This window comes from Micropterus salmoides, unplaced genomic scaffold (genome assembly GCF_014851395.1).
Source record: "Micropterus salmoides isolate LMB-PRFRI ecotype aquatic unplaced genomic scaffold, ASM1485139v1 Ms_hic_scaffold_9, whole genome shotgun sequence".
Classification (NCBI taxonomy): Eukaryota; Metazoa; Chordata; class Actinopteri; order Centrarchiformes; family Centrarchidae; genus Micropterus; species Micropterus salmoides.
The window spans coordinates 37524002-37549975 of NW_024044681.1; the positions used below are offsets into that span (position 1 = coordinate 37524002).

The window sequence follows — 25974 nt, forward strand, 5'->3', positions numbered from 1 at the left end:
TTATTTATTACTAATTTTTTAAATGTATTTATTTATGTGTGTGTTTTAATATTTTTGTCTGTTTTATTCTTCCTTTGTATTTTTCTACCTTATTTATTTTCACCCATGGTATTTATTTCTGCCTGTCCTTTTTAAATTTCTGTATGCATTTCTGCCTCATTATGCAAATGAGGAGGGGCTGTGTCTCAAGGGGTCATCTTCTCTGCTATTGGTGGACCAGTCAGACAGGAGAGCTCTAGGCCTACTCTGCCTGCAGACATCAACGATCTTGCCCCTCACACATCAGATGGCTTCCTTCAGTGCGCTGAGATGTTTAACAACTCTGAAGACACTACCAGCCATGTCTTCCTTCTCTTTTCACGTAGACGCTCCGACAGACAGTGCTTTCAGTTTGCTGCATGCATGGACACAGAACTGCGGTATAGGGAGAAGCACACGGTCAGCTGGCTGCCGCTAAATCTGGAGTGCACTCGTATTCAATTCTGTATGGTAAATTCAGTTTTAACGGAGCAGAGCGAGCTGACAGGCAGAGTTAGAGACTTTTTCTGTCCGTTTCTCTCTTTACAAAGACGCACGTTGCAGTCAGAGTCTTCTCTGAGATGCGAGCACGACATACAACACAATTTATCAAATTACACAACGGATATACAGTATGAAAATAAGATTGATTGGATTATACTCACAGGAAGTATAAAACATGTTACATGCATCTATTAAAAGTAAAGTAACACAAAAATGTCAGGGAAATTACTTTACTTAGATTTAAGTACTGCAGTTGTACATTTGAAATACCTTCCTACCTTTCTGATAGGAAGCCTTCTTGAGGTGGTATAAAACATTTTTTCTTATATTCTGATTTGAGTTGTGGACAACTATGACCACATGAATTAAAAAAACATTTCACTGCCCAAGTCAGCTATAACACAAGTCTTGTTCATCAGACTACATGCTGTACAGTATTTGACTACAGATTTTGTTCCAGGATTTATTATGCATTTCTTCTTCTTCGTTGCATGATTTAGAATAATAAGGTGAGAAATGGGTCTATTCTGAGTTCATCCTGCACTGCAGCAGCTAATAAAGTCCATTTAATCCCAAAAACGCTTTTCTTTTAGGCAGGCTGGAGCAGAAAACAACTCACCTTTCTCAAGTTGTACAGTAATGTCACATGTGTATGAAGGTGGATCAAACAAGCTAATCTTAAATGTCAAAGTAGAGAGGAGCCTAGTAGGCCTATTTATTTTCATTCATTACACAATATGAATAAGCTATGCAGACAGTTGTAAAGAAAGAACATCTTTTTCTTCTGTTCTCTACTTGTTATAGTTACACAGTATTAGGGGAGTGGGCTGTATTAAAAGTATCCACTGGTCTCCCATGCTCTAACACACAGTAACGATGAAATGTGTGCTGTTCTCACATTCTTCCTCTGTATTTACACATAAACAACAAGGCAGAGAAATATAAAAGGAATTTATTTTATTGTTTGGGTACATTATTGTTCAGTGTACATGCTCACATCTGAAACAAACTTTACGTGCTTGATAACTCTCCCACCCCGCAGACATCTATACGTCAATACCGATTTATATTCATAGCGGCAAGTGCTATGTAGCTCCACATAGGGGCCACAGGAAGTGACATATAACACCTTCATGCATTCACAGCTGCACCGGCAGAGCTCCAGAATATGCAACTCGGCCGGCTCACGCGCGGACGCGCTTACAAGTGCGAGGGCCCGCCCAACGCTGCTTGCAGCTTTAATTTTTTTTTTTTTTCTGCAAAGTAGGCTCAACTGACATGGCCTAAACATACTCGAAAACTCACCAAAATTTGCAAACATGTCAGAACCGGTGAAAAATTTCGTATTCTACAAGTTTCGCACATGGGCGTGGCAAAATGACTCGCTATCGCCACCTAGAAAATTGGAAAAGATTAGCCCCTCGTTCACGTTCAACCTACATGTACGAAATTTTCTGGGGACATGTATCATATCAAGACGCACAAAAAAGCCTCAAGAACCCATACCCTAAAGTCAACAGGAAGTCGGCCATTTTGAATTTTACGTCAAATTTTGGATGATTTACACACTTCGTACTTTAACGAACTCCTCCTAGGGATTTAGTCCGACCGACCTCAAATTTCTGCTGTGCCTTCTAAAGGCATTGAAGATGAAAAGTTGTGCTATTTGCAAGTTTTCGTCAATGGGCGTGTCCGTGGCGTGGCGTCAAAGATCAAGTCTTCGCCATGACACAGGAAGTTGTCGTAACTTCAGTGTATATGCTCACATCTGGACCAAACTGTACATGTAGGATGAGAGTCCCGCCCTGAACACATGTACATGCCGACATTCACCCACAGTCATAGCGCCACCTGCTGGCAACAGAAAGTGACTTTTAACGAAGCAGCCACCACCGCACGTTTCACCTACGTGCACGAATTTTCTGTGGTACGTGTATCTTGTCCAGATGCACAAAAAAGCCTCTTGGAGCGATGCCCTAAAACCAACAGGAAGTCGGCCATTTTGAATTTTACGTCAAATTTTGGATGATTTACACACTTCGTACTTTAACGAACTCCTCCTAGGGATTTAGTCCGACCGACCTCAAATTTGTGCTGTGCCTTCTAAAGGCATTGAAGATGAAAAGTTGTGCTATCTGTGAATTTTCGTCAATGGGCGTGTCCGTGGCGTGGCGTCAAAGATCAACTCTTCACCATGACACAGGAAGTTGTTGTAACTTCAGTGTATATGCTCACATCTGCACCAAACTGTACATGTAGGATGAGAGTCCCGCCCTGAACACATGTACATGCTCACAATCACCCACAGTCATAGCGCCACCTGCTGGCAACAGGAAGTGACTTTTAACAAAGCAGCCCCCGCCGCACGTTTCACCTATGTGCACGAGGAGGTGGAGTATGTAAGGAAGTGCATGGAGAAATCCGGGCTGGCAATAATGCTGTTGATGCTTGGGATGAGTGAACAGTGTGGGGAGGATAGGTCTATTATTAACCTCTTTTTTTCCAGAATACTTATGAGTGGCTACGCCTATGGGACCGATTCGGAACACTGAAAAAGGAGGCTTGTCGAATGGGCCTATCATGAAACCCTCTTTCACTTCTTTAGCTAGTAAAGAGTCGACTATGTGGGGTTGTGTGAAAGCAGACTGGAGGTTGTGGCAGGCGTGTGTAGAGTTTGGCAGGACTTCTATACCCGAATGGAAACCGTGTGTGAAGCCTTTTATGAGAAAGTTAACAGTCTATCTGGGTGATTTTGTAAAGTAGTGGCGAGGCTGTTTACCTTGACTGGTGTGCCAAGTCATTCACAAATGCACGCTAGTCATTCTGCAGGTGTAGTCAGATTTTGAGGGCAGGTGCTCCTGGCGTGAGCTCCTCCACAGAAGGAGCAGATATGTAGGAGTCGGCAGTTGGACATGGAACAGCTAAGGTGGAGGGACGTATGTCTACCGGCCTGGGGATGATGGGAGATGGGGGTGCTGCTGATGACAGGTGACTAAACGCTGAGCTGTTGCGCAAGGAAGAAGGGCGTGAACGTGGTGGCGGGGCGCTGAAAGTGCACACTGAGGAGGTGTGGGAGGGGGCTGCGCATAACTTGCAGGAGAGGGAAGTGCGGGCTGCAAAGATGCGGCAGTAAAGTTCGGACTCGAGAGCACCCCAGTATGTGCCCTGGTTAAATTGCCAGCCGGCTGCCTGATTAGCAAAATGCACGTGGTAGCAGTAGAAACCTGCCCCCCCGAACCGTAAAGCCATGTCTAATAACGATGGAGAGATAATTGTCCAACTCCTTCCTCCGAGCGGGGAAGGCTAAGCAGATGGTGTCGCAAGAAAGAAAAGGCTAGGGCAAATTTTGTTGGAGTTAATTCCCTAGCTCTGGAGGGTGAAGGGTGATGGAGCTACACTGAACTGAAGTTAGTCTGCATTTCCCTGGGATGACTAGTGGGGGTGGGGGGGTTGGGGTTAAGAACAGGCCAGTTGGAAAAGATGTAGGGAGCAGGCACATGGGGAAATACGACCTGATCCCCGCCAGGGGGAGCTGGAGATGCGTGCTGTGGCCGTCGAGGCCCTGTGACGTCATGCGTGACGCCACTGGCCGTGGCTGGCCCTGGCGGGGAACCCGGAAGTGCTGGAGGCACGGTGGATGGTATTGCTTGAGGATTGATGGAGGCTTTGTAGAGATGGAACAATGTTGTTTTATTGTCGTTGCGGTGGAAGGATATGCCTTTCCCATCTGAGGAAACGTTGAAGGCGAGCGACGGTACAATGAAATGTCGGTCTTGGTTTGTGGATGAGAAGATGGCCGTGTTGCGGAGCAGGGCGCGTTGTGCTGTGTAGAGTAGCCGCCATTTGAACGGGGGGATGGCTGCTGCAGAGGAGATGTTTGCTGCTGACTCCTGCGTCCGTGGCTCCGGAAACCTCAACTTCCTGATCTTGCTGGCTGATGGAATGAGGTCTGAGAGCCGCGGGGAGTCGGGATATTTCATCAAAGAAGAGAGGACGCTGTGGTATGCTCACCTCGGATCGCAAGTGGCTACCCCGAGACACTTGTCTGATGTCTGACTGCTGTGGTGTAACTGGGACGTAGCCAGTTTGGAACACGTCATCGTACAGACCGTCATCTGACTCGGGTGAGAAGATTTTGAGTTCTGGGTCCATGATTGCAATCGCTGACTCTCTTGCATCGAGCAAACAGAGACAGACAGCTCGGGTGTAGGTATACTTGTCAGCTGATTAGAGGTGTGGTTTTAGGCGTGGCCCTGCTCCTGAACCTAAGTTAACCAATTAACTTCATTTAATTTTAATTTAACATAAAATTACATTAACAGCAAAGACCATGAGGACATGGGCATGTAAATGCAATAGACTGGTGTTGTTGTTTTGTAAATGCAAATGTACTAAAACAGACAAAGGAGTATATTAAATGTAAATGCTCCGTACTTGTATAGCGCCTTTCTAGTCTTTTCGACCACTCAAAGCGCTTTTACTCCACATCTGCATTCACCAGTCACACACATTCATACACTGAGCCTAAGTGCTCAAACAGAAACTAACATTCACACACATTCATACACTGGCGGAACAGCCAGTGTATGAATGTGTGTGAACAGCCAACTTTAGAGCAGGTTAAGCCTTTGAAAACGCATTTTCATTTTTACCTGAATAACACATACATATGTGGAAAATGATAATGTTATTGTGGGATTACATTTTCAAGTTTGCATGAAAATTTGAAATTAGTCCCCTATAAGTTTCCAAACACTTTTTTATAATTAACTAATTTTATAATTGATACACTGCCTCAGGTTATACCAATTCAATCTCGTTATTATTTTACTCTTCACAGAGGGACCAAACAGAAAGATCCATTAAGTCCACTACTTCTTGTCTCTGCATGATCAGATAAGGACACCCCTCACAATGGGTGAGGGGTAGTTTGGAATGTGCTACAAAACATCTCTTCTCCAAGATATCTTATTTCAGGAACTACGCTTGTAATCTGCCCAACAACAGCATGGTGATTCGTGGAGTCAGAGAACAAACATTGGGGTCAGAGGACTTGGGCCAATCATGGACTGAACTACACTTTTGTTTTAGTATACGATGTATACTAAAACATACGATGTATACTAAAACACTGGGTCAGGGAGAAATAGCCAGTCAGACTTCATGAACTGATACAGCTTGTTGTTTGTCAGAGAAAGGAAGATTGACCCAGAGCTCTGTAAGCTTTATTCATTAACTTGGACCAAAAACATCTTCTCCTATTGCTTCATGAAAGAAGACGCAGGACCAAGGACTACACATAGGGTAAATTAAAGTCACGGTCCAACAATTGTAACCAAATTGTTATAAGTAAGGATAAGTATATATGTTCCAAGCAATACTACTTTCATACGGTCATTAGTTTTACTATTGTTATCCAAAATTTTATTACTCTTCTTCCGTATGTTTTTCGGCACCTTTCTATACTTTGTGCTACAACAACCATTCAAATGTCAAAATGTTCAGCTCTTTAAGGACATGGGTGCTTGCATACAACGTTTATTTTTATACTTTTTAAAATATTAAGCTTTTTTGAACAAATTTTTACAATGTAAGTCAATGGAGCAATCTTCCATTTTGAAAGGCTACAACTTCTCACCTTCCAAAGGACAAGATATTTCCATTTATTCACACACACACTCTGTTCAGATTGGTGGACAGACGTTGAGCTATTTTTTGAATGAACTTCACTGTACTGCATAAAGATTACAGCTTCTAATACTACTACGACTAGTAAGCGGTGGGCTGAGGCCGCGTCTCTGGTTTAGTTTTAGAAAATAATGATCCCTATCGAGGGAGGAGCCAAATTTTTAAATTCTTGCACATCTTCCCCAAATCATACTTTATAGTTTGTTAAATTTACCGGCAAACACAGTAGCCAACTATAGCAGACGAACCAATAGCACGCTAAGATACTGACGAAGCAATGTCCTTAACCAATCAGATTTAGCACCATTATGATAAATAGAAAAACACACTTCAATCATAATACCACTACTATTGATCCAAAGGGTCGATTCATTATTGTTAACATTTCGATTCAAAATACTCCTTTATGCATTGTTAACATCTATGGCCCAAATGTTGACGACCCCTCCTTTTTTCATGCTTTCTTCAACTCACTCTCTGCTCACTCAGACACGGCTCTTATATTAGGAGGGGATTTCAACATGGTATGTAATCCAGCAGTTGACAGGCTCAGTACGGCAGGTGGTCACCGTATTTGGAAATCAACAGACATCCTTAAACAATACATGAGCGATTTTGGTCTTTGCGATGTTTGGCGTTCTCACCACCCCACTCTTAGAGAATATATCTTCTTTTCACCAGTCCACCACTCATATTCTCGCCTTGACTATTTTTTGGTTAGCAGCTCAATTATGACAGACATTTCCAACACTCAGATTCACCCTATCACTATCAGTGATCATGCACTGGTTTCTATCACTCTTACTTAAAAAAGGGTCACACGGCCAACTAGAAGTTGGAGATTTAATGCATCATTGCCTAAAGACCTAGAATTTATAAGTTACTTCAAAAAGGAGTGGGCAATATATATGGAAACTAATGACCTGCCAGGAACCTCGCCATGTCTTCTTTGGGAGGCAGCAAAAGCAGTCATGAGAGGTAAAATAATCTCCTATTCATCATACAAAAAAGCCAGCCAATTGAATAAAGAAAAAATAACAATTTCCTCCTTAAAGGACTCAGCTGGGAATCTGACTTATAACCCAGAAGAAATCAACAATGCATTCAGAGATTATTATAAAAACTTATATACATCACAAATTGATCCATCTAGCTCTAACATCGATGCATTTCTGAACAATATAGATTTGCCAAGGTTAGATGATGAACAGATCAGGGCTCTGGATTCACCTGTTTCAATGGCTGAACTCTTACATATGCCGAATAATAAAGCCCCTGGGCCAGATGGTTTTCCTGCTGAATTCTATAAGGAATTCTGGGAAATACTCGCGCCCACATTCTATAGGATGGTTATGCAAATTAGGGGTACTTGCATGTTGCCTCCAACAATGAACTGAATGAATATCAGCCTGCTCCTTAAACCAGACAAAGACCCCACACTCCCGTCCAGTTATCGCCCAATATCACCTATTAACGCAGATCTTAAAATCATCTGTAAAACCCTAGCAAGAAGGCTAGAGAAGGTCACTCCTGGTATAATACACTCTGACCAAACAGGATTTATTAAGGGCAGGCACTCAATACACGCAGGCTACTTAACGTAATAGACTATACCACTATTCCTAACCTGGAAACTACAGTTGTTTCTTTAGATGCAGAGAAAGCATTTGACAGAGTAAATTGGAAATTTCTATTCGCTACTTTATATAAATTTGGATTTGGAAACTCTTTCATAGATTGGATTAAAATCTTATACAGTTCCTCAAGAGCTTCTGTCAAAACAAATGATCATACTTCTCCATGCTTTAGTCTCCAGAGGGGTACCAGGCAGGGTTGCCCACTCTCTCCCTCGCTATTTTTATAGAACCGCTAGCAGCTGCTATCAGACAAAATAATAATATTAAAGGAATTCAAACAGAAAATATACACCACAAGATAAGCCTTTATGCAGATGTGAGGAGTTAGGAAAAGTAATACGTCTTTTCCTCCTAAACTCACAAACTTCTCTTTCTGAGACAATCACACTTATAGATAAATTCTCATCCATCTCAAACTACTCCATTAACTGGAGTAAATCCATAGTTTTACCTGTAAAGTGTGATATCTACCACACCGCTAAAGTCTGGGAATATTAAATATCTGGCTGTCAGAACTGACATGGCTAAACTACACGCATTTACTTAAATCAATAGAGGATGACCTTGCACGGTGGACATCATTACTTATATCACTCATGGGAAGAGTCTCCACCATAAAAATGATGGTCCTACCTAAAATTAATTCCCTGTTTTCAGTGTTACCCACCAAACCCTCTGCTGTCTGGTTTAAATCACTGGACTCAAGCATCTCAAAATGTTTGTGGAAAAATAACCCCCCACAAATCATTTTAAAAACTATGCAAAAAGCAAAAGACTGTGGTGGTTTAGAACTGACAAATTGTTATCATTACTTCCTGTCCAATAGACTATAATATACAGTATATCTCAAAATGGATCAATCAGAGCCCCCTGGACCACTCATGGATGAACAAACATTCTGTACGGAAATAAAAATTTCCAATATTCCATTCATCAGTTTCAGCATCAAACCTCATACCTGCTTTAAAAGCATTAACATAAGCACTTCCTTGGCAGCTTGGTGGGAACTTCTCAAAATATCTGGGTCTTCACCTATCCCATGCAGATTTACCCCAATTTGGAATAATCCTGACATCCTGCATTCCACACTGTGGTATGAGAAAGGGATAAGACATCTAGAGCATATAATGCAAGGCAGTAACTTTATTCCATTCCAGGATCTAGTGGCACAATATGGAATTAGCCATAATAGATTTCTGGAATTTCAACAGTTTAAATCCATAATTCAGGCTAGATTTAAGGATAAAATAATGGACTTAGATTTACCTCCAGACTTTCTTAAACTCTCGCCTCCAAAACTTATATCAAAAGTATACATGTTACTGTTAAAAACAGATAGTTCAATCTCTCTCCCATTCTTAAAGTGTGAGACAGATCTATCCATTAGTCCAGACCAAAACTTTTGGATGCAGATATGTTTAAATACCTTTTAGAATGACTACAAATCCCAATCTACAACTTATACAGTATAAAACTCTCCATAGAACACATAGTGTGTTCTATGGACAAAGGATGTTCAGAATGGGTCTTATGCAGTCAAACATCTGCCGGAACTGCTCAGGTAACATATCTGATAGTTACATGCATGCTATGTGGCAATGTACACCTGTTCAAAAGTTCTGACAGAAGATATGTGAAGACATATCGATATGGCTAAGTTACCCCGTCCCAGTTTCCCCATCACGTCCCAGTTTACACATCATACATGCTTCTCACTGCCTTATGCATCGCCAAGAAAACTATCGTCATGAACTGGAAGGCCAAAAAGAATATAAGTATCACCCAATATCGGAAACACCACACACATTGGTTAGGAGGCGGCTGTGGCTCAGGAGGTAGAGTGGGTTGGCCGTTAATCGGAAGGTCGGCGGTTCAATCCCTGGCTCCCCCTGGTTGCGTGTCGAAGTGTCCTTGGGCAAGATACTGAACCCCGAATTGCCCCTGGCAGCTATTCCGCCAGTGTATGAGTGAGTGTGAATGTTAGTTTCCGTTTGAGCACTTAGGCTCACTGTGTGAATGCAGAAAATGTCTGCTATAAAAAAAAACAAATTGTTCCCCTTGATCAACTTTATCACTTAATGGGGGTGGGTGTGTACTGCCTTGCTGGTCAGGGTCCCGTGCGGCCGGTGGGTGGGTTGATTCTTGTTTTTTTTATGTTGGTTGATGTTGTTGGTGTTGGGGGCGGTGGTGCGGCGCTCGGGCTGCCTAGGGCGCGGGCTTGACGGGGGGACCGGTGTTTGCCCTGTTTTCAGCGTGCCGCTGCTGCGGGGTGGGTAGCCACTCTGCTTCGGTGTCGCGCGGTTGTTGGTATCAGTGGTGCACCGGGTGGTGATTTTGACTCGCGCGCTGTGCGGATGTGGTGGCGCTCGGTGCTTGGCTGCCTCTCTGTGGGTCCTGTGTGTGGGTCCGGGTTGGGGGGCGGCGGGGTGGGCGGCAGGCATGGCGGTGTGGGTTGGGGGGGGGGAATGCTTGTGGTGGGTTTCGGTCCGGTGGTGAACATGCGGTGTGGGTCACGGTGTAGCCGTGGGTGGGGGTCTGTGGTCTCACTGGCTGCAGGGGGGATGGGGGCGGTTTGCACCGGCTGGCATCTCTCCTGTGCAGCGCATTACTTGGCTGTTGTGTGCCACTAGTTAGATAGGTAGCGGGGTAGTGTTGGTTGGCTCACCTGTAGGTCGTGATTGGCTTGCGTGCTTGTTGGGGGCATCAGGTGCGGGCCTGGGCTGGTATGCGGCTCTGTCCTGTGTGCGGCTCTGTCCTGTGTGCTGTGCATCCTGATAATTGTATTTCGGTTCTCTGAGGGGTCTGGTGACTGGTTGTTGGAGGGGTGGGGGACTGGGAAGAAGGGGTTGACGGGTGGGTTGGGGGTGCGGGCTGGTCCTTTTTGAGGAGGGGGGGTTGGGGGTGTGTCGAGGGTTGCTTCGCAGTGGGGGGTGTCTCATCTGGATTTTAGTGCCTGGACTGGATGCTTGGTGGTTTTGCGGGGATCCTTTTTGGGGAGGGATTGTGCTTTGGGGTGTGTCGATGGTTGCTTCGCAGTCGCGTCGCGGCCCTCTGGATTGTGGTCGGGGGGGTCGTCCCTGGCGGCAGGGAGCTTCCCGGCACGGCTTTCTGCTATTCTTCCTTGCAGCGGGGTACAGCTTTCCCCAGGACATGCGGTCTGGGGTCCTTTGCGCTTTGGGGGGGTTGCGGGGTGCCCTGGCTTCTGTGGGTGGGGGTCTCTGATCCGGTTGCAGTTTGGAGGGCTGCGGTGGGGTTGTAGGGCGATCTTGATGCATTGTGCTTTTTCCCTGGGCAGGGTCTCTGAATGGCTGCTGGGCGTTTAGTTTGTGCATTGGAGTCCGGGGGAGGCATTTCCTCGTTGGCATGTAGGGACCAGTTTGAGTCCCTGTTTTGCTTCGTTGGCCTCGGATCCATGCTTCCCCATTTCTGCCAGTTGTTGGATCCCTCTGGATACTGAGGTATATAGTTAGTTTTCGGGATGTGCAGTGTGGGTGCGGGGCAGGGCTGTGCTCCGGTTTGTTCTGGGCTTGTGCCTGGAGTTCTCGGCCCTTGACGGGTGGGTGGGTTGGTGGTGGCATGCAGCTGAGCTGGTTGATTTTGCCTCGTTGCTGGTTTGGCTGGTGTTGCACGGCGGCTGGGGGGCGTGCTGGGCATGGGGGATGTCGGCTGGGGCCGGCGGCCTTAGTTTAGGCCGGTTGGGGGGACGGCGGACTTTTATTGGTGGGTGCACGGTGACCTGTGGGGCGCGTTTGCTGCCGGGCTAGGACTTGCTGCTGGTGTTTCTCTCCGCTGGCTTTCGCTGTCGTGTTATTCCGCTTGCTCTCTCTCGTTTGCCTGACCTCGCACGCGGGATTCGCAGTGGGCTGCTGGGCATTGGGTGTCGCCGTGCTCGCGCAGTGTGCGCGTTGGGCTCGTCACTTGTGCATTGGTGTTGATGATTGCGTGGCATTTGGGCGTTTTGGTTGTTCGCTGCGCGGCAGTGGGGTGCTGGGTGGGGGGGGGGAGAGCACTGGTCTATGTTGTGTGCGCGCCGCGGTCGGTCCGGGCGCTGCTCTTCCGCGGGTTACGCTTCCTGCGTTCCATCGGCATTGCGTTGTCAACTGGCATTTGGGTCGCGGTCTTCTGCGTTTGCATCGCGGTGCATCTGGGAGTCTTTTTGATTGATTTATTTTTTTTTTTTCTTTCTCCCACCCCTATTGGCTACTGGGGTTCTTGCCTGCCTGTTGCTGGAGTAGGTGTGGCACAGTCGTGGCATCCCACTCTCACTAACAACTATATTCTTTAACAGGCTTATGCGCACACACATGTACACACACACATACAGACACATTCACCCACACGCACACAGACACACACAGTCTCACACATAGACACAAACAAATGTAGGTTGTCCCTGGTAGAATTATTCCTGATGCTTTTCTTTCAGTTACTTATTTAAATTAATTGTTATTATTCCAGCTCTCATGGCTGTGCTGTGTTGCTTATTTAGTGTGCTGGACTGTTTCTTGTTTTAATTTTCCTCTTAGTTGTCTTACTATGTCAGCTGTTTATTGCTGCTGTTCGGCTGGTTGTTTTTTACTATTATTATTATTTATTATATATGTTTGTGCCCCCCCATCCCTGTGTCTGCCCCCCTGTCCGGCCCGGTGACAAATCAATACATAATTAAATAAATAATAAAACAGACAAAGGAGTATATTAAATGTAAATGCTCCGTATTTGTATAGCGCCTTCCTAGTCTTTTCGACCACTCAAAGCGCTTTTTACACTACATCTGCATTCACCATTCACACACATTTATACACAGCCTAAGTGCTCAAACAGAAAACTAACATTCACACACATTCATACACTGGCGGAACAGCCGCCAGGGGCAATCTTGCCAGTTCAGTATCTTGCCCAAGGACACTTTGACACGCAACCAGGGGGAGCCAGGGATTGAACCGCTGACCTTCCGATTTACGGCCAACCCGCTCACAGCCGCCCCATTAATACTCTCTCATTAAAGTAAAAATCTGTCTGGCACAATATGGTATCCAGGTCATCATACTTTAAAAAAAAACACAAAAAAAACCCAACAACAACAAAAAAAAAAGATTTAGCTGCATTGAACAGGAGGGTAAATATTAAAGTTGGAAAATGCTTGTAATGCAACTTTTTTTATTACATAGCCATGTACAGCGACCATACTCTGTAATGTTAAAGGTAACATTAGCTAACGCTACGCTTGCTATCTTGCATCATGCACCAATCGGTTGAACATGAAGTTTTTATTTAACGTTTGTATTTTTATTTATGTTTGCAAATGATGCTTGTTTCAATGTGTAGAAGTCAGTAATGTGTGACCGTACAGCCCGTGTCTTTGCTGGAGTTTCTCACTAACTTCTACTTATAGCACTAAATAACAAGCAGAAGACATCCACAGATTTCAGCTTGTTTTGAGACTGAGCATCTTCACGATCCCCGGCCCACCTCATCATTAACTGAAGAAATCAGGTTAGTGACACTAAAGTTATTATATGTCAAGACCCTGACCCATCCTCTATAACACTAAGTTTGGAGAGCAGTGTTTCCCACAGAAAGCTGTGGTGCAGCAGGTAGCGTGCAATCAATATATGACTACCAGCTATGTACAGAAACTTTTTTGAAGGTGGGTCTCCGACACTGACAGCATTGTGTTGAAAAGATTTGTGCAGCGGTGTTCAGTGTGTTTGCGAGTGAGCGAGAGGAGGTGCTTTCATTCAAAAACGGCTTTACTCATTTTAAAATTAAAACAAAAAAAAATCTATATGTGGCAGTTAGCTATGATAATGTGACGGGCCGGTATAAATAAATGAATGTATGGAAACACTAGAGAGGCAGTGCTTTTTCTATACTGTATATGGTCCTTGAAACTATTGATGGCATCATGGGGGGTACTGTCAAATTAATTATCACAGAAAGTAGTAGTAGTTTAATTGTCACATTACAACAGAGTTGTAAAATTAAATGTGGTTTGTAACTCTCTTCTGCTACATAGCAGACAATATACAGTATACAAAAACAATCATAAAATGGCAAAGAGAAATAAACTATAAACTATATTCCATGGAGCAGTGCTGAGGATGAAGTTGAGTTAGAGGACACTATGCACCACAAAGGCAGAAGCTATACTATCACCGTTATTTCTACCTATTTTCTTCTGTTGTGTTATTACTATTACCTTAAGTGTCAGATCATCCAGTTTATTTTATATTAAAGTTGTGTGTCAATGTAAATTGTGTCAACATCATCTGAGATGAAAAGGAGCCAACAGCCTAGTTCTCTTCTGTGTATAATGGATGTAGTTTAAATGTTACTGAGCAGTTCATTGGACTTAAGTAGTAATGTCAATGAGTGAGGGGCTTAATTATGTTGTGCTTCTCTTCGTCTCAACAGTGTCCACTGCAGCTAGATGTGAACAAGCCTTGCTTCTGTTACAGGAACAGGTGGGTCGGAACACTAATGTGATTCATCAAATAGATCATTGTCCTTCCTCTGAGGAAGACCTAAGAAGGATGAGAAGCAATCTGATACAATTTCCTAATATTTTATAAAGCAGTTATTTGAAAAATATATATTATTTCTTTTATAGATGTGATGCTAGTAAACCTGGATGCGTATAGGAGCAATCTAGTGGTATTTTGTGACGTTGCTCATCATTTTAAGATTGACAGGTGAATTTTCCTAACAAAAAATTATAAGGGACAATTTTATGACAGAAAATGTATATTCTCATATAAAAAGGTATGGATAACAGTGAAGACAACCTCTAAAATACTGACATTTGTGTTTTTTAAATCAGAATCAGCTTTACTGCCAAATAGAGTTGTATGTGTAAGTAAAGCTTACACATCCAAGGAATTTGTTCTGGTGACTTGGTACATAACAAAAATATATAATGGCAAGATACAAAATATAAACAAATAATATAGACTATGTTTATATGGCAGTTATTAAACATTTATGAGCGTCAGATTTGCATGCGTAAACATTTACACGAGTGTCAGATTTGTATACGTAAACATTTACACAAGCGTCAAATTTGCATGCGTAAACATTTACACGAGCGTCAGATTTGCATGCGTAAACATTTACACGAGCGTCAGATTTGCATGCGTAAACATTTACACGAGCGTCAGATTTGTATACGTAAACATTTACACGAGCGTCAGATTTGTATGCGTAAACATTTACACAAGCGTTAGATTTGTAGTTGGATAAAGTTACAGATGTGCAAGAAGTACGTCTATCTGTCTATCACTGCCTCTCGTTCTCTCCCTCCCTCTCAGTTCGATTTTCCCTCTCTCTATGTCTGTCTTTCAATTTCTCTTTCTCAGTTTGCCTGTATCTCTCCTGTCATTGGAAAAGAGACTGATCCTCGCTGTTTGTGAGTTTCCAGAATCTATTACTGTTTACTAAATAGGACATCAACAGAGGGTATTCACATGATAGAGCATCCCCGCAAAACTAGATGAAGGCCTATCTGGTAAAGTTATGTAGCCTATAATTTTAACTTAAGTTAAACAGGCTACAGCTGTGTAGCACACAGAAGCCATGGTTGCTCTCCGTAGAGCGCCTGATGTTTAATTGCGGAGCACTTGTCTCCTGTTCACCTGAGGAAAGAGCAAACCCACGGGGCCAAGAGACTACTTTGTGATTTTAAGGATGTTTCTAAGACCGACATCTTCCCCAATACTAATCAGCATGCAGTGTGTAGCTATCCACTTCGCCGTGGCATTTGATCGCTTGTCTTGCTTCTCCCACAAGCTGCATCCAGGGTAGTCTGCCGAAGCCTCGATCCTCCGCTACTTGTTTGGGTGGGTGATTGTTACGGCTGCCACCGCCCCCACCTGTATTTGCCTGTGCTTTTAAGTAGGCTATCTGTTATGCTGAGCAGGTTGTGCAAGCCCACGCGGAGGATTGGCTGCACAAGGAGAGAAGGTCCCGTCTACTTCCTGGGTTTCCAGTTACCATGCCCTCGATTGGTGCGGCATGCTCTACGGGCCAATCAAAGGGCGACAGTGACGACCACCACCTGCCTAAAAGCCTGCCGGGTCTGCCATTCGAGGCAGCAATCTGCTTGCCTTGGGAACGCCTGTCATAGAGCTTATAGTAGTGTTTTGTAACCCGTGCTAGACGTTGTGTCTTGACTTTGTGTGTTTCACTGTGTGAAGGTAAGAGAGTGGGCCAGGGCTAAGCTTAGATATCACTGACACCTTTCTTGCACACACCATAGTTGTTTTATGTTAGTTTTCACCAGGTTCAGGGGTGCTGTGCGTTTTGGGTTTTGGGTTTTTCAAATGCTGTAGGCTAGTGCGCTTTTGGTTTATTCTTGTTTTTGTTAGTACCTCTGTAAGCAGTAATCCTCCTTTTGAGGATCTCCTTTTGTTATAATTGTTTGTTGATTTCCACAGCACCCATTGGCCCATCCTCTGTTTGTGCTCCACTTGCATTATTTCAAATAAATATCCTTCCAAACCAACAACATCTGGTTTATGTTTATGTCCCTATATCCCTAGACACCTCGGGACGTAACAGTGATTTGCAGGCTGATCAACATCCCACTCCTCCATGGTTTGACTGTCTGTTTATTCAGAGCCAGTGAGCAAAGGACTTTCAAAATAATTATAATAAAAAAAACTGCTTTAACGTGCGATAAAATAATTGTTAATTGGCGTTAATTAATTAATGCGTTAACACGATAATAACAGGTAAACGTGCCCAGCACTAATATAAAGATCAAAAAATATAGGTGGGCTCACCCTTCCCAAACTGCACTCATATTACCGGGCTACAAAATTTACTAAGATGCTCAACACCCACTGCTACAATTGTTATTATTAGTCTGATAATTATTACTATTGATATCATTATTATCCATCCATCCATCGTCAACCACTTATCCTGCGTACAGGGTCTTGGGGGGCTGGAGCCAATCCCAGCTGACATCGGGCAAAAGGCGGGGTACACCCTGGACAGGTCGCCGGTCCATCGCAGATCATTATAATTACTATTTTTATTAATAGTATTACCACTACCATTACTATTACTACTAAATCTATATGTGGATGTTGCATTAATTAATTAATAATTAAATAGCTGGTAATGGTATGTGGCTTTTATGAAAATATTGTTTTTAAAAGCTTTCTATGTTGGAAAACATGATTTCAAAACATGCCCTCAACATACTCTCAACACTGTGAAAAACAGTAAGACTGGATCTCTTTATTGCTTGGTAAATCCAAGCACTTTCAAGGACTTTCCAGACCCGCAATATGTATACTTGCAAAATATGCTATAAATCCACAGAAATTTTGAGTAAGAAAGTTGTACCTGCTGCTTCTTCCCAGAGAGGATGTTGAGAAAGCTGTCATCCAGAGCTGTTTTGTACTGGCTCAGCTCGTCTTTGCTGTCATCAGCTCCCACTGAACAGCTCTCTGTCATGTAGCAACCACAGGAAACAAAAGGCAGCAACCAGCCCTGCTCATATTGCTGCTGTTCAGCAGGATAATGACTTAGCCATAAAGTCAGCTCTTCCTGGCTCATCAGTTCCCAATCTCTGCTGAGAAGCTGGGCATCCAGGTTCTTTGTCCAGTGATCTCCCTTGTGTGGTAGAAGACTGTAACACTTTGAATGTGGCCCAACAGCAATACTAACTCCAGAAAGATTTGTGGAGGACGTGGATGAGGAAGAGATGGAGGAGGCACAAGAGGAGAAGCTGTGGATACAGGGAGGAGCATCTCTGAGCCCAGTCACTGAGTCCAACCGATCCCCTCTGTGGTCCAGCTGGGAGTGTTTTTCTGCAGTGTCTAGGCTCTTCTTTGCCTGCTGCAAAAGCTCCTGGGACACTTTGATGTTGACCACCATGGTGCTGATCTGATGATCTTTTGTCACTTTGGACAGCTTCAGGCCGACCAGCTGCTCCACTATCTCCCTGTCTATGTCTGCATCTGGTTCATGTTCTTCCTCAACCCTACCTGGGTCAAACTTCCCAAGCAGAGGAAGCATGTCTGTGTACTCTTGATGGAGCTTAGTTTCTCCCTCCGTAAATTCATCTCTTTTTCTCCCCATCTCTGGCTTGACTCCTCTGTACAGCTGCTTATCCTGGTGGACCCGTCTTTCCACTGCTGTGTCTGCCTTGATGATGACTGGCCTGATAGTTCTACGAACTACTGAATGAGAAAGAGAAATGATTATGTATTTGTGAAAGTGTAACACAGATTTCCAAATCAAGAAATAATCTTTTATCTTTAGCTTTTTCAGTACACATGAGAACCCTACATGTTTGTGTGTTGTGCTCAGTACTGCTCTGTACTGGTTCCCCCACAATGGTTTGATGCGTTGTGGTCTGGACACCAGGCCACACATCTTGTTTTGGGTAAGCAGACAGCTCACCTCTCAGCCGTTCCTCAAGGGAGAACCTCTGCAGGACACACATATAAACAAGTGTATTGTGTAAAGCTAATTTCTAAGGGTGCTCCGATCGATCGGTCACCGATCGTAATCGTACGATAATTGCTTTAACTAGTTTGATCGGTTGTCTCTAAAAAGGCCGATCACATCTGACGGTGCAATACTCGCTAGACAAATTTTGGTGCACTTCGTGCAATTTAGTGTGGATGTAGCCTCACATTACCCCACTCCTCTCTTTACTCCTCTCATGTCAACCCTCCCCTTTACCCTGGGATTCTACCGTATTTTTCCGTTCTCACCCGGTATCCTCTCGTTAAATGTTTCCTCGTAAATCTCCCATATTTTTATAACCTTTAGAAAATCAAATAAAAACCTGCTGACTGTTTTTAAACTGTTTTCTACTCTCTCCTCTGATAAAGCCAGTGGCAGAAGGCCAATGTAAAAGATGTAGACTTTTAATGAGGATTTAATAACAACCCACTGAAATCATATTTATGCCCATACTAGTGGTAAACTAGGCTTTGTGTAAGTATAATGAAAATATTAACTATAAGTAATAATAACAATTTACTAAATAACTAATACTAAACTAACTAATTGTACTAGGAAAGCTAATTTGCAAGTCTGTTATTTAATTCAAAAAGTGAATCTTCACATATATAAATTAGATTAATTACACATACAGTGAAATATTTGAAATCTAAAGCATAGACTCAGACTTCACACATTGATATGGATACATAATACATGATGCTTTACCAGTGGTTTTGCATGTTAAAGCTTAATAACTAATATGTAAACCTTCCGTTAGTTCCTTCCATTAGAAATCTTCAATGCTGAATTTTATGAAAAGTTTGCCAGAATTTCCTGCATTCTGGCAAATTTTTCTGCATCAATTTATGGTGGAAATGTTTTAAGGCTCTCAGGCATTCTGTGCTGCTTTCAGATATGTTTCTCCTCAAGATCAACTTTTCTTATTTAATATCCCTGCTGCATCACATGTAGGCTTGATTTAGTCTTCCCTCCTCTTTTGTCTTTAGGCGCTTTATGGGATTATTACACCAATTTCCGGGCTCGCTGTGCTGTGTGAAAGGTATTGAGCCACGACAATAAAATAAATACTGCTTTCAAAATTGCATCTTTTAATAAAGGTTTCTGTTGCAACAACAGAAAGTTCCTCTGAAGTCCTGATCTCAGCAGCTGATCTGCTGTTTAGTGACTGAGCAGTTTACACGCCAGTACTGCAACACACCGAGACAAACTGACACCATATACAAAGAAAGGAATAACGTCATGCATTACATTATTTACGAATTTACAGGGGGGTCAATAATTATTATAATAATTAATAATTAACAATTTTATAATAGACAGCGTTTCACAACGCTTCTTATTTTCCCTTAACTCAACATCTGATTTTTTAAGGGAGTTTTTGGGCTTTTACCCGGCGCCCCACGCACAGACAGGAGAACAGTTTTCTCTTCTTTAGAAAGTATGAAATTGTCCTGTGTTGTCTAATCTTGCGCACTCGGTAGCAACACGTTCTCCAGCTGGGAACGTCGCCATGAGCGATGCATCTTTTATGATTGTAAAGTCAGGGCACATCTGGAATGTGAACGCCGCCGTTGTGTATCAGAAATGTGCTACTCTCAGCCCCATTAACAATCAATCAAATTGTCCAAAGCAAACTGTAACTGTATATACAGTTTTCAAGTGCATATAGCCCACTTATATGCACTTAGAGATGCAACTAACTTATAGTGTACTCAATAAGAAAACTAAAAGTAAAGTAAAATCAATAAGGTCTTAGCTTTATATATATATATATATATATATATATATATATATATAATTAATTTAACTTGAACCGCGGTGAATAATAATTTTAAAAAAGTTATTTAGTGATGGCACATAAACACAGTATTAAACTCGGTTACTGTTTATCTGGCTGCAGCCTGTCTGCTCTGTGTGTCAACTCCCACAAACACACACAAACACACCCTTGTGTGTTTGTGCTGTGTGTTGCACATACACACAGCGGCCAGCAGTGGTAGAGGCCGCAGTGTAGACGTTAAAGTGAAGGTAACTCCAAACTACTCGCGTTGACGAGTGCTACGCTTCTTACTGTAAGTACGTTCGCCAGTAAGAACACAATACTTGATCAATACAACTGTTCTACAAGCAGAAACATATAGAAAGCATTATTTTAATCTGCTCTGTCAATTAGCCAAATGTTACAAATGAGCTAAATTGAAAGCTGTGTGTAGTCTAACTGTTCGGCTTAGTTTGCCATATAGCTTCAAATTTGGCACACTGTTACCTGCAGTGAATCACAGCAGAGAGAGGGGAGGAGGACAGGAGAAAGGACTGATGCCATATTGCAAAGCTGTCTTCTTCTGAAACGGTGAAAAACATCCGAACCTTCAACAACATAATTGTTTGGCTCTAGCTGCCTGCACCCCATCTGCGTGGCTTTATCCAGGCGCAGCAACATGACGCCCAGAACGCGACTACAGCAGCTACACGTGTTATAGCATTATTTGATTCTTATCGATTACTAAATTTTCCAATTTGATTCCGATAATGAAAATATGCCATATATTGGCCGATAATTTATCAGATCTATTATTATCGTGCATCCCTACCAGTTACGTTACCACCGTTCACAAGTGGCACTCAGCGTGAGAGTGGATTCAGTTGATTACTATCATGGCATACACCGGTGTTTTGGATCGAAAATGTTATTGCAATAGTTCATTGTACATGAAGGCGTGAATGATGGTTTCAGAAGCAGAGAAGTTTTAAAGGTGGAAAAAAGCAGTTCTGCTGATTAGGTTGACATGGTGTTCAAGGAGAGATAGCTGTTGAAAATGAATCCGAGGTTGCGGACGTGTGGGGAGGGAGACCGAGTTAATGGTGAGGGAGAAGTTGTGAGTGTCTTTAGTGAGTGATCTAGGCCGATGATGATCAAGTCTGATTTGTCACAGTAGAGTTTGAGGAAATTGGCTTGCATCCATGATTTTATTTCATGTGAGGAAATTGGGGCACAATGATAACAGGGTTTCTGCAGGTTTCACCTGGTCATACTTTTTAAGACCACTATGAATGAAATTTAAGACATATATCACGACATCAAAAAAAGAAACATACAAAGGTAATGCAGTCACAAAATTACTTCCAGAGTAAATAAATGTATTCAAATTAGGGTTGGGTAAGCTACGTAATAAACAGGCTGGCATGCAGTGCACCTGTAGCGCGGGCCCTCGCACTTGTAGCGCGTCCGCGTGTGAGCCGGCCGAGTTGCATATTCTGGAGCTCTGCCGGTGCGGCTGTGAATTTCCTACACGGTTCCGACGCCGCATGAAGGTGCTATATGTCACTTCCTGTGTCCCCTATGTGGAGCTACATAGCACTTGCCGCTATGAATATAAATCGGTGTTGACGTGTAGATGTCTGCGGGGTGGGAGAGTTATCAAGCACGTAAAGTTTGTTTCAGATGTGAGCATGTACACTGAACAATAATGTACCCAAACAATAAAATAAATTCCTTTTATATTTCCCTGCCTTGTTGTTTATGTGTACATACAGAGGAAGAATGTGAGAACAGCACACATTTCATCGTTACTGTGTGTTAGAGCATGGGAGAACAGTGGATACTTTTAATACAGCCCACACCCCTAATACTGTGTAACTATAACAAGTAGAGAACAGAAGAAAAAGATGTTCTTTCTTTACAACTGTCTGCATAGCTTATTCATATTGTGTAATGAATGAAAATAAATAGGCCTACTAGGCTCCTCTCTACTTTGACATTTAAGATTAGCTTGTTTGATCCACCTTCATACACATGTGACATTACTGTACAACTTGAGAAAGGTGAGTTGTTTTCTGCTCCAGCCTGCCTAAAAGAAAAGCGTTTTTGGGATTAAATGGACTTTATTAGCTGCTGCAGTACAGGATGAACTCAGAATAGACCCATTTCTCACCTTATTATTCTAAATCATGCAACGAAGAAGAAGAAATGCATAATAAATCCTGGGACAAAATCTGTCCACAAATACTGTACAGCATGTAGTCTGATGAACAAGACTTGTGTTATAGCTGACTTGGGCAGTGAAATGTTTTTTTAATTCATGTGGTCATAGTTGTCCACAACTCAAATCAGAATATAAGAAGAAATGTTTTATACCACCTCAAGAAGGCTTCCTATCAGAAAGGTAGGAAGGTATTTCAAATGTACAACTGCAGTACTTAAATCTAAGTGAAGTAATTTCCCTGACATTACTGTGTTACGCATGTAACAGGTTTTATACTTCCTGTGAGTATAATCCAATCAATCTTATTTTCATACTGTATATCCGTTGTGTAATTTGATAAATTGTGTTGTATGTGGTGCTCGCATCGGGTACTACTGAGACTTCATTGCCCTCTTCAGAGAAGACTCTGACTGCAACATGCGTCTTTGTAAAGAGAGAAACGGACAGAAAAAGTCTCTAACTCTGCCTGTCAGCTCGCTCTGCTCCGTTAAAACTGAATTTACCATACAGAATTGAATACGAGTGCACTCCAGATTTAGCTGCAGCCAGCTGACCGTGTGCTTCTCCCTATACCGCAGTTCTGTGTCCATGCATGCAGCAAACTGAAAGCACTGTCTGTCGGAGCGTCTACGTGAAAAGAGAAGGAAGACATTGCTGGTAGTATTGTCTTCAGAGTTGTTAAACACCTCAGCGCACTGAAGGAAGCCATCTGACTGTGTGAGGGGCAAGATCGTTGATGTCTGCAGGCAGAGTAGGAGCTCTCCTGTCTGACTGGTCCACCAATAGCAGAGAAGATGACCCCTTGAGACACAGCCCCTCCTCATTTGCATAATGAGGCAGAAATGCATACAAAAATTTAAAAAGACAGGCAGAAATAAATACCATGGGTGAAAATAAATAAGGTAAATAAATACAAAGGAAGAATAAAACAGACAAAAATATTAAAACACACACATAAATAAATACATTAAAAAAATTAGTAATAAATAAAGTTGAATAAACAAATAAGGTAATTATAACAAAGGTGAATAGTAAAGGCACTAATTAAAATATATACATTTATGTCTCCTTGTATAATTTAATTACTACCTACATTTATTTATTTACTTTATTTTTTTGTGTATTTAATTGGATGCTTATTTATTTATTGAGCATTTATTTATTTCTGTATTTATTTCTGACTGTGTCAGGATCGGTCCTCCATAGGGGTGGGAGAGTTATCAAGCACGTAAAGTTTGGTTCAGATGTGAGCATGTACACTGAAGTTACAACAACTTCCTGTGTCATGGCGAAGACTTGATCTCTGACGCCACGCCACGGACACACCCATTGACGAAAACTCGCAAATAGCACAACTTTTCATCTTCAATGCCTTTAGAAGGCACAGCACAAATTTGAAGTCGGTCGGACTAAATCCCTAGGAGGAGTTCGTTAAAGTACAAGTGTGTAAATCATCCAAAATTTGACGTAAAATTCAAAATGGCCGACTTCCTGTTGATTTTAGGGCATCGCTCCAAGAGGCTTTTTTGTGCGTCTGGACAAGATACACGTACCACAGAAAATTCGTGCACGTAGGTAAAACGTGCGGCGGGGGCTGCTTCGTTAAAAGTCACTTCCTGTTGCCAGCAGGTGGCGCTATGACTGTCTGTGAATGTCAGCATGTACATGTGTTCAGGGCGGGACTCTCATCCTACATGTACAGTTTGGTCCAGATGTGAGCATGTACACTGAAGTTACGACAACTTCCGTGTCATGGCGAAGAGCTGATCTTTGACGCCACGCCACGGACACGCCCATTGACGAAAACTTGCAAATAGCACAACTTTTCATCTTCAATGCCTTTAGAAGGCACAGCAAAATTTGAGGTCGGTCGGACTAAATCCCTAGGAGGAGTTCGTTAAAGTACGAAGTGTGTAAATCATCCAAAATTTGACGTAAAATTCAAAATGGCCGACTTCCTGTTGATTTTAGGGCATCGCTCCAAGAGGCTTTTTTGTGCGTCTGGACAAGATACACGTACCACAGAAAATTCGTGCATGTAGGTAAAACGTGCGGCGGGGGCTGCTTCGTTAAAAGTCACTTCCTGTTGCCAGCAGGTGGCGCTATGACTGTCTGTGAATGTCAGCATGTACATGTGTTCAGGGCGGGACTCTCATCCTACATGTACAGTTTGGTCCAGATGTGAGCATGTACACTGAAGTTACGACAACTTCCGTGTCATGGCGAAGAGCTGATCTTTGACGCCACGCCACGGACACGCCCATTGACGAAAACTTGCAAATAGCACAACTTTTCATCTTCAATGCCTTTAGAAGGCACAGCAAAATTTGAGGTTGGTCGGACTAAATCCCTAGGAGGAGTTCGTTAAAGTACGAAGTGTGTAAATCATCCAAAATTTGACGTAAAATTCAAAATGGCCGACTTCCTGTTGATTTTAGGGCATCACTCCAAGAGGCTTTTTTGAGCGTCTGGACAAGATACACGTACCACAGAAAATTCGTGCACATAGGTGAAACGTGCGGCGGGAGCTGCTTCGTTAGAAGTCACTTCCTGTTGCCAGCAGGTGGCGCTATGACTGTGGGTGAATGTCAGTATGGACATGTGTTCAGGGCGGGACTCTCATCCTACATGTAAAGTTTGGTCCAGATGTGAGCATGTACACTGAAGTTACAAAAACTTCCTGTGTCATGGCGAAGAGTTGATCTTTGACGCCACGCCACAGACACGCCCATTGACGAAAACTCACAGATAGCACAACTTTTCATCTTCAATGCCTTTAGAAGGCACAGCAGAAATTTGAGGTCGGTCGAACTAAATCCCTAGGAGGAGTTCGTTAAAGTAGGAAGTGTGTAAATCATCCAAAATTTGACGTAAAATTCAAAATGGCCGACTTCCTGTTGGTTTTAGGGCATCGCTCCAAAAGGCTTTTTTATGCGTCGGGACAAGATACACGTACCACAGAAAATTCGTGCACGTAGGTGAAACGTGCGGCGGGGGCTGCTTCGTTAAAAGTCACTTCCTGTTGCCAGCAGGTGGCGCTATGACTGTGGGTGAATGTCGGCATGTAAATGTGTTCAGGGCTGGACTCTCATCCTGCATGTACACTTTGGTCCAGATGTGAGCATATACACTGAAGTTATGACAACTTCCTGTGTCATGGCGAAGACTTGATCTTTGACGCCACGCCACGGTCACGCCCATTGACGAAAACTTGCAAATAGCACAACTTTTCATCTTCAATGCCTTTAGAAGGCACAGCACAAATTTGAGGTCGGTCGAACTAAATCCCTAGGAGGAGTTCGTTAAAGTACGAAGTGTGTAAATCATCCAAAATTTGACGTAAAATTCAAAATGGCCGACTTCCTGTTGGGTTTAGGCTATTGCTCCAAGAGACTTTTTTGTGCGTCTGGACAAGATACACGTACCACAGAAAATTCGTGCACGTAGGTGAAACGTGCGGCGGGGGCTGCTTCGTTAAAGGTCACTTTCTGGTGCCAGCAGGTGGCGCTATGACTGTAGGTGAATGTCGGCATGTACATGTGTTCAGGGCGGAACTCTCATCCTACATGTACAGTTTGGTCCAGATGTGAGCATGTACACTGAAGTTACAACAACTTCCTGTTTCATAGCGAATCATCGACGCCACGGACACGCCC

General features: G+C 43.0%; 1 protein-coding gene across 3 annotated transcripts in view; it reads right to left on the reverse strand.

Moving 5' to 3' along the window:
- LOC119895913 (inactive serine/threonine-protein kinase TEX14-like) overlaps positions 1-25974 on the reverse strand; it is a 118551-nt gene that overhangs the window by 54366 nt on the left and 38211 nt on the right. For 2 of the 3 annotated variants that reach the window (XM_038709330.1, XM_038709328.1), the window contains exons 13-14: positions 18150-18291; positions 17202-18040 (exon numbers count right to left, since the gene is read on the reverse strand). In XM_038709330.1, the coding sequence (XP_038565258.1) occupies positions 17202-18040; positions 18150-18291 (981 nt within the window). The remainder of the gene's footprint in view (positions 1-17201; positions 18041-18149; positions 18292-25974) is intronic. The other variant, XM_038709329.1, reaches the window with a different exon arrangement.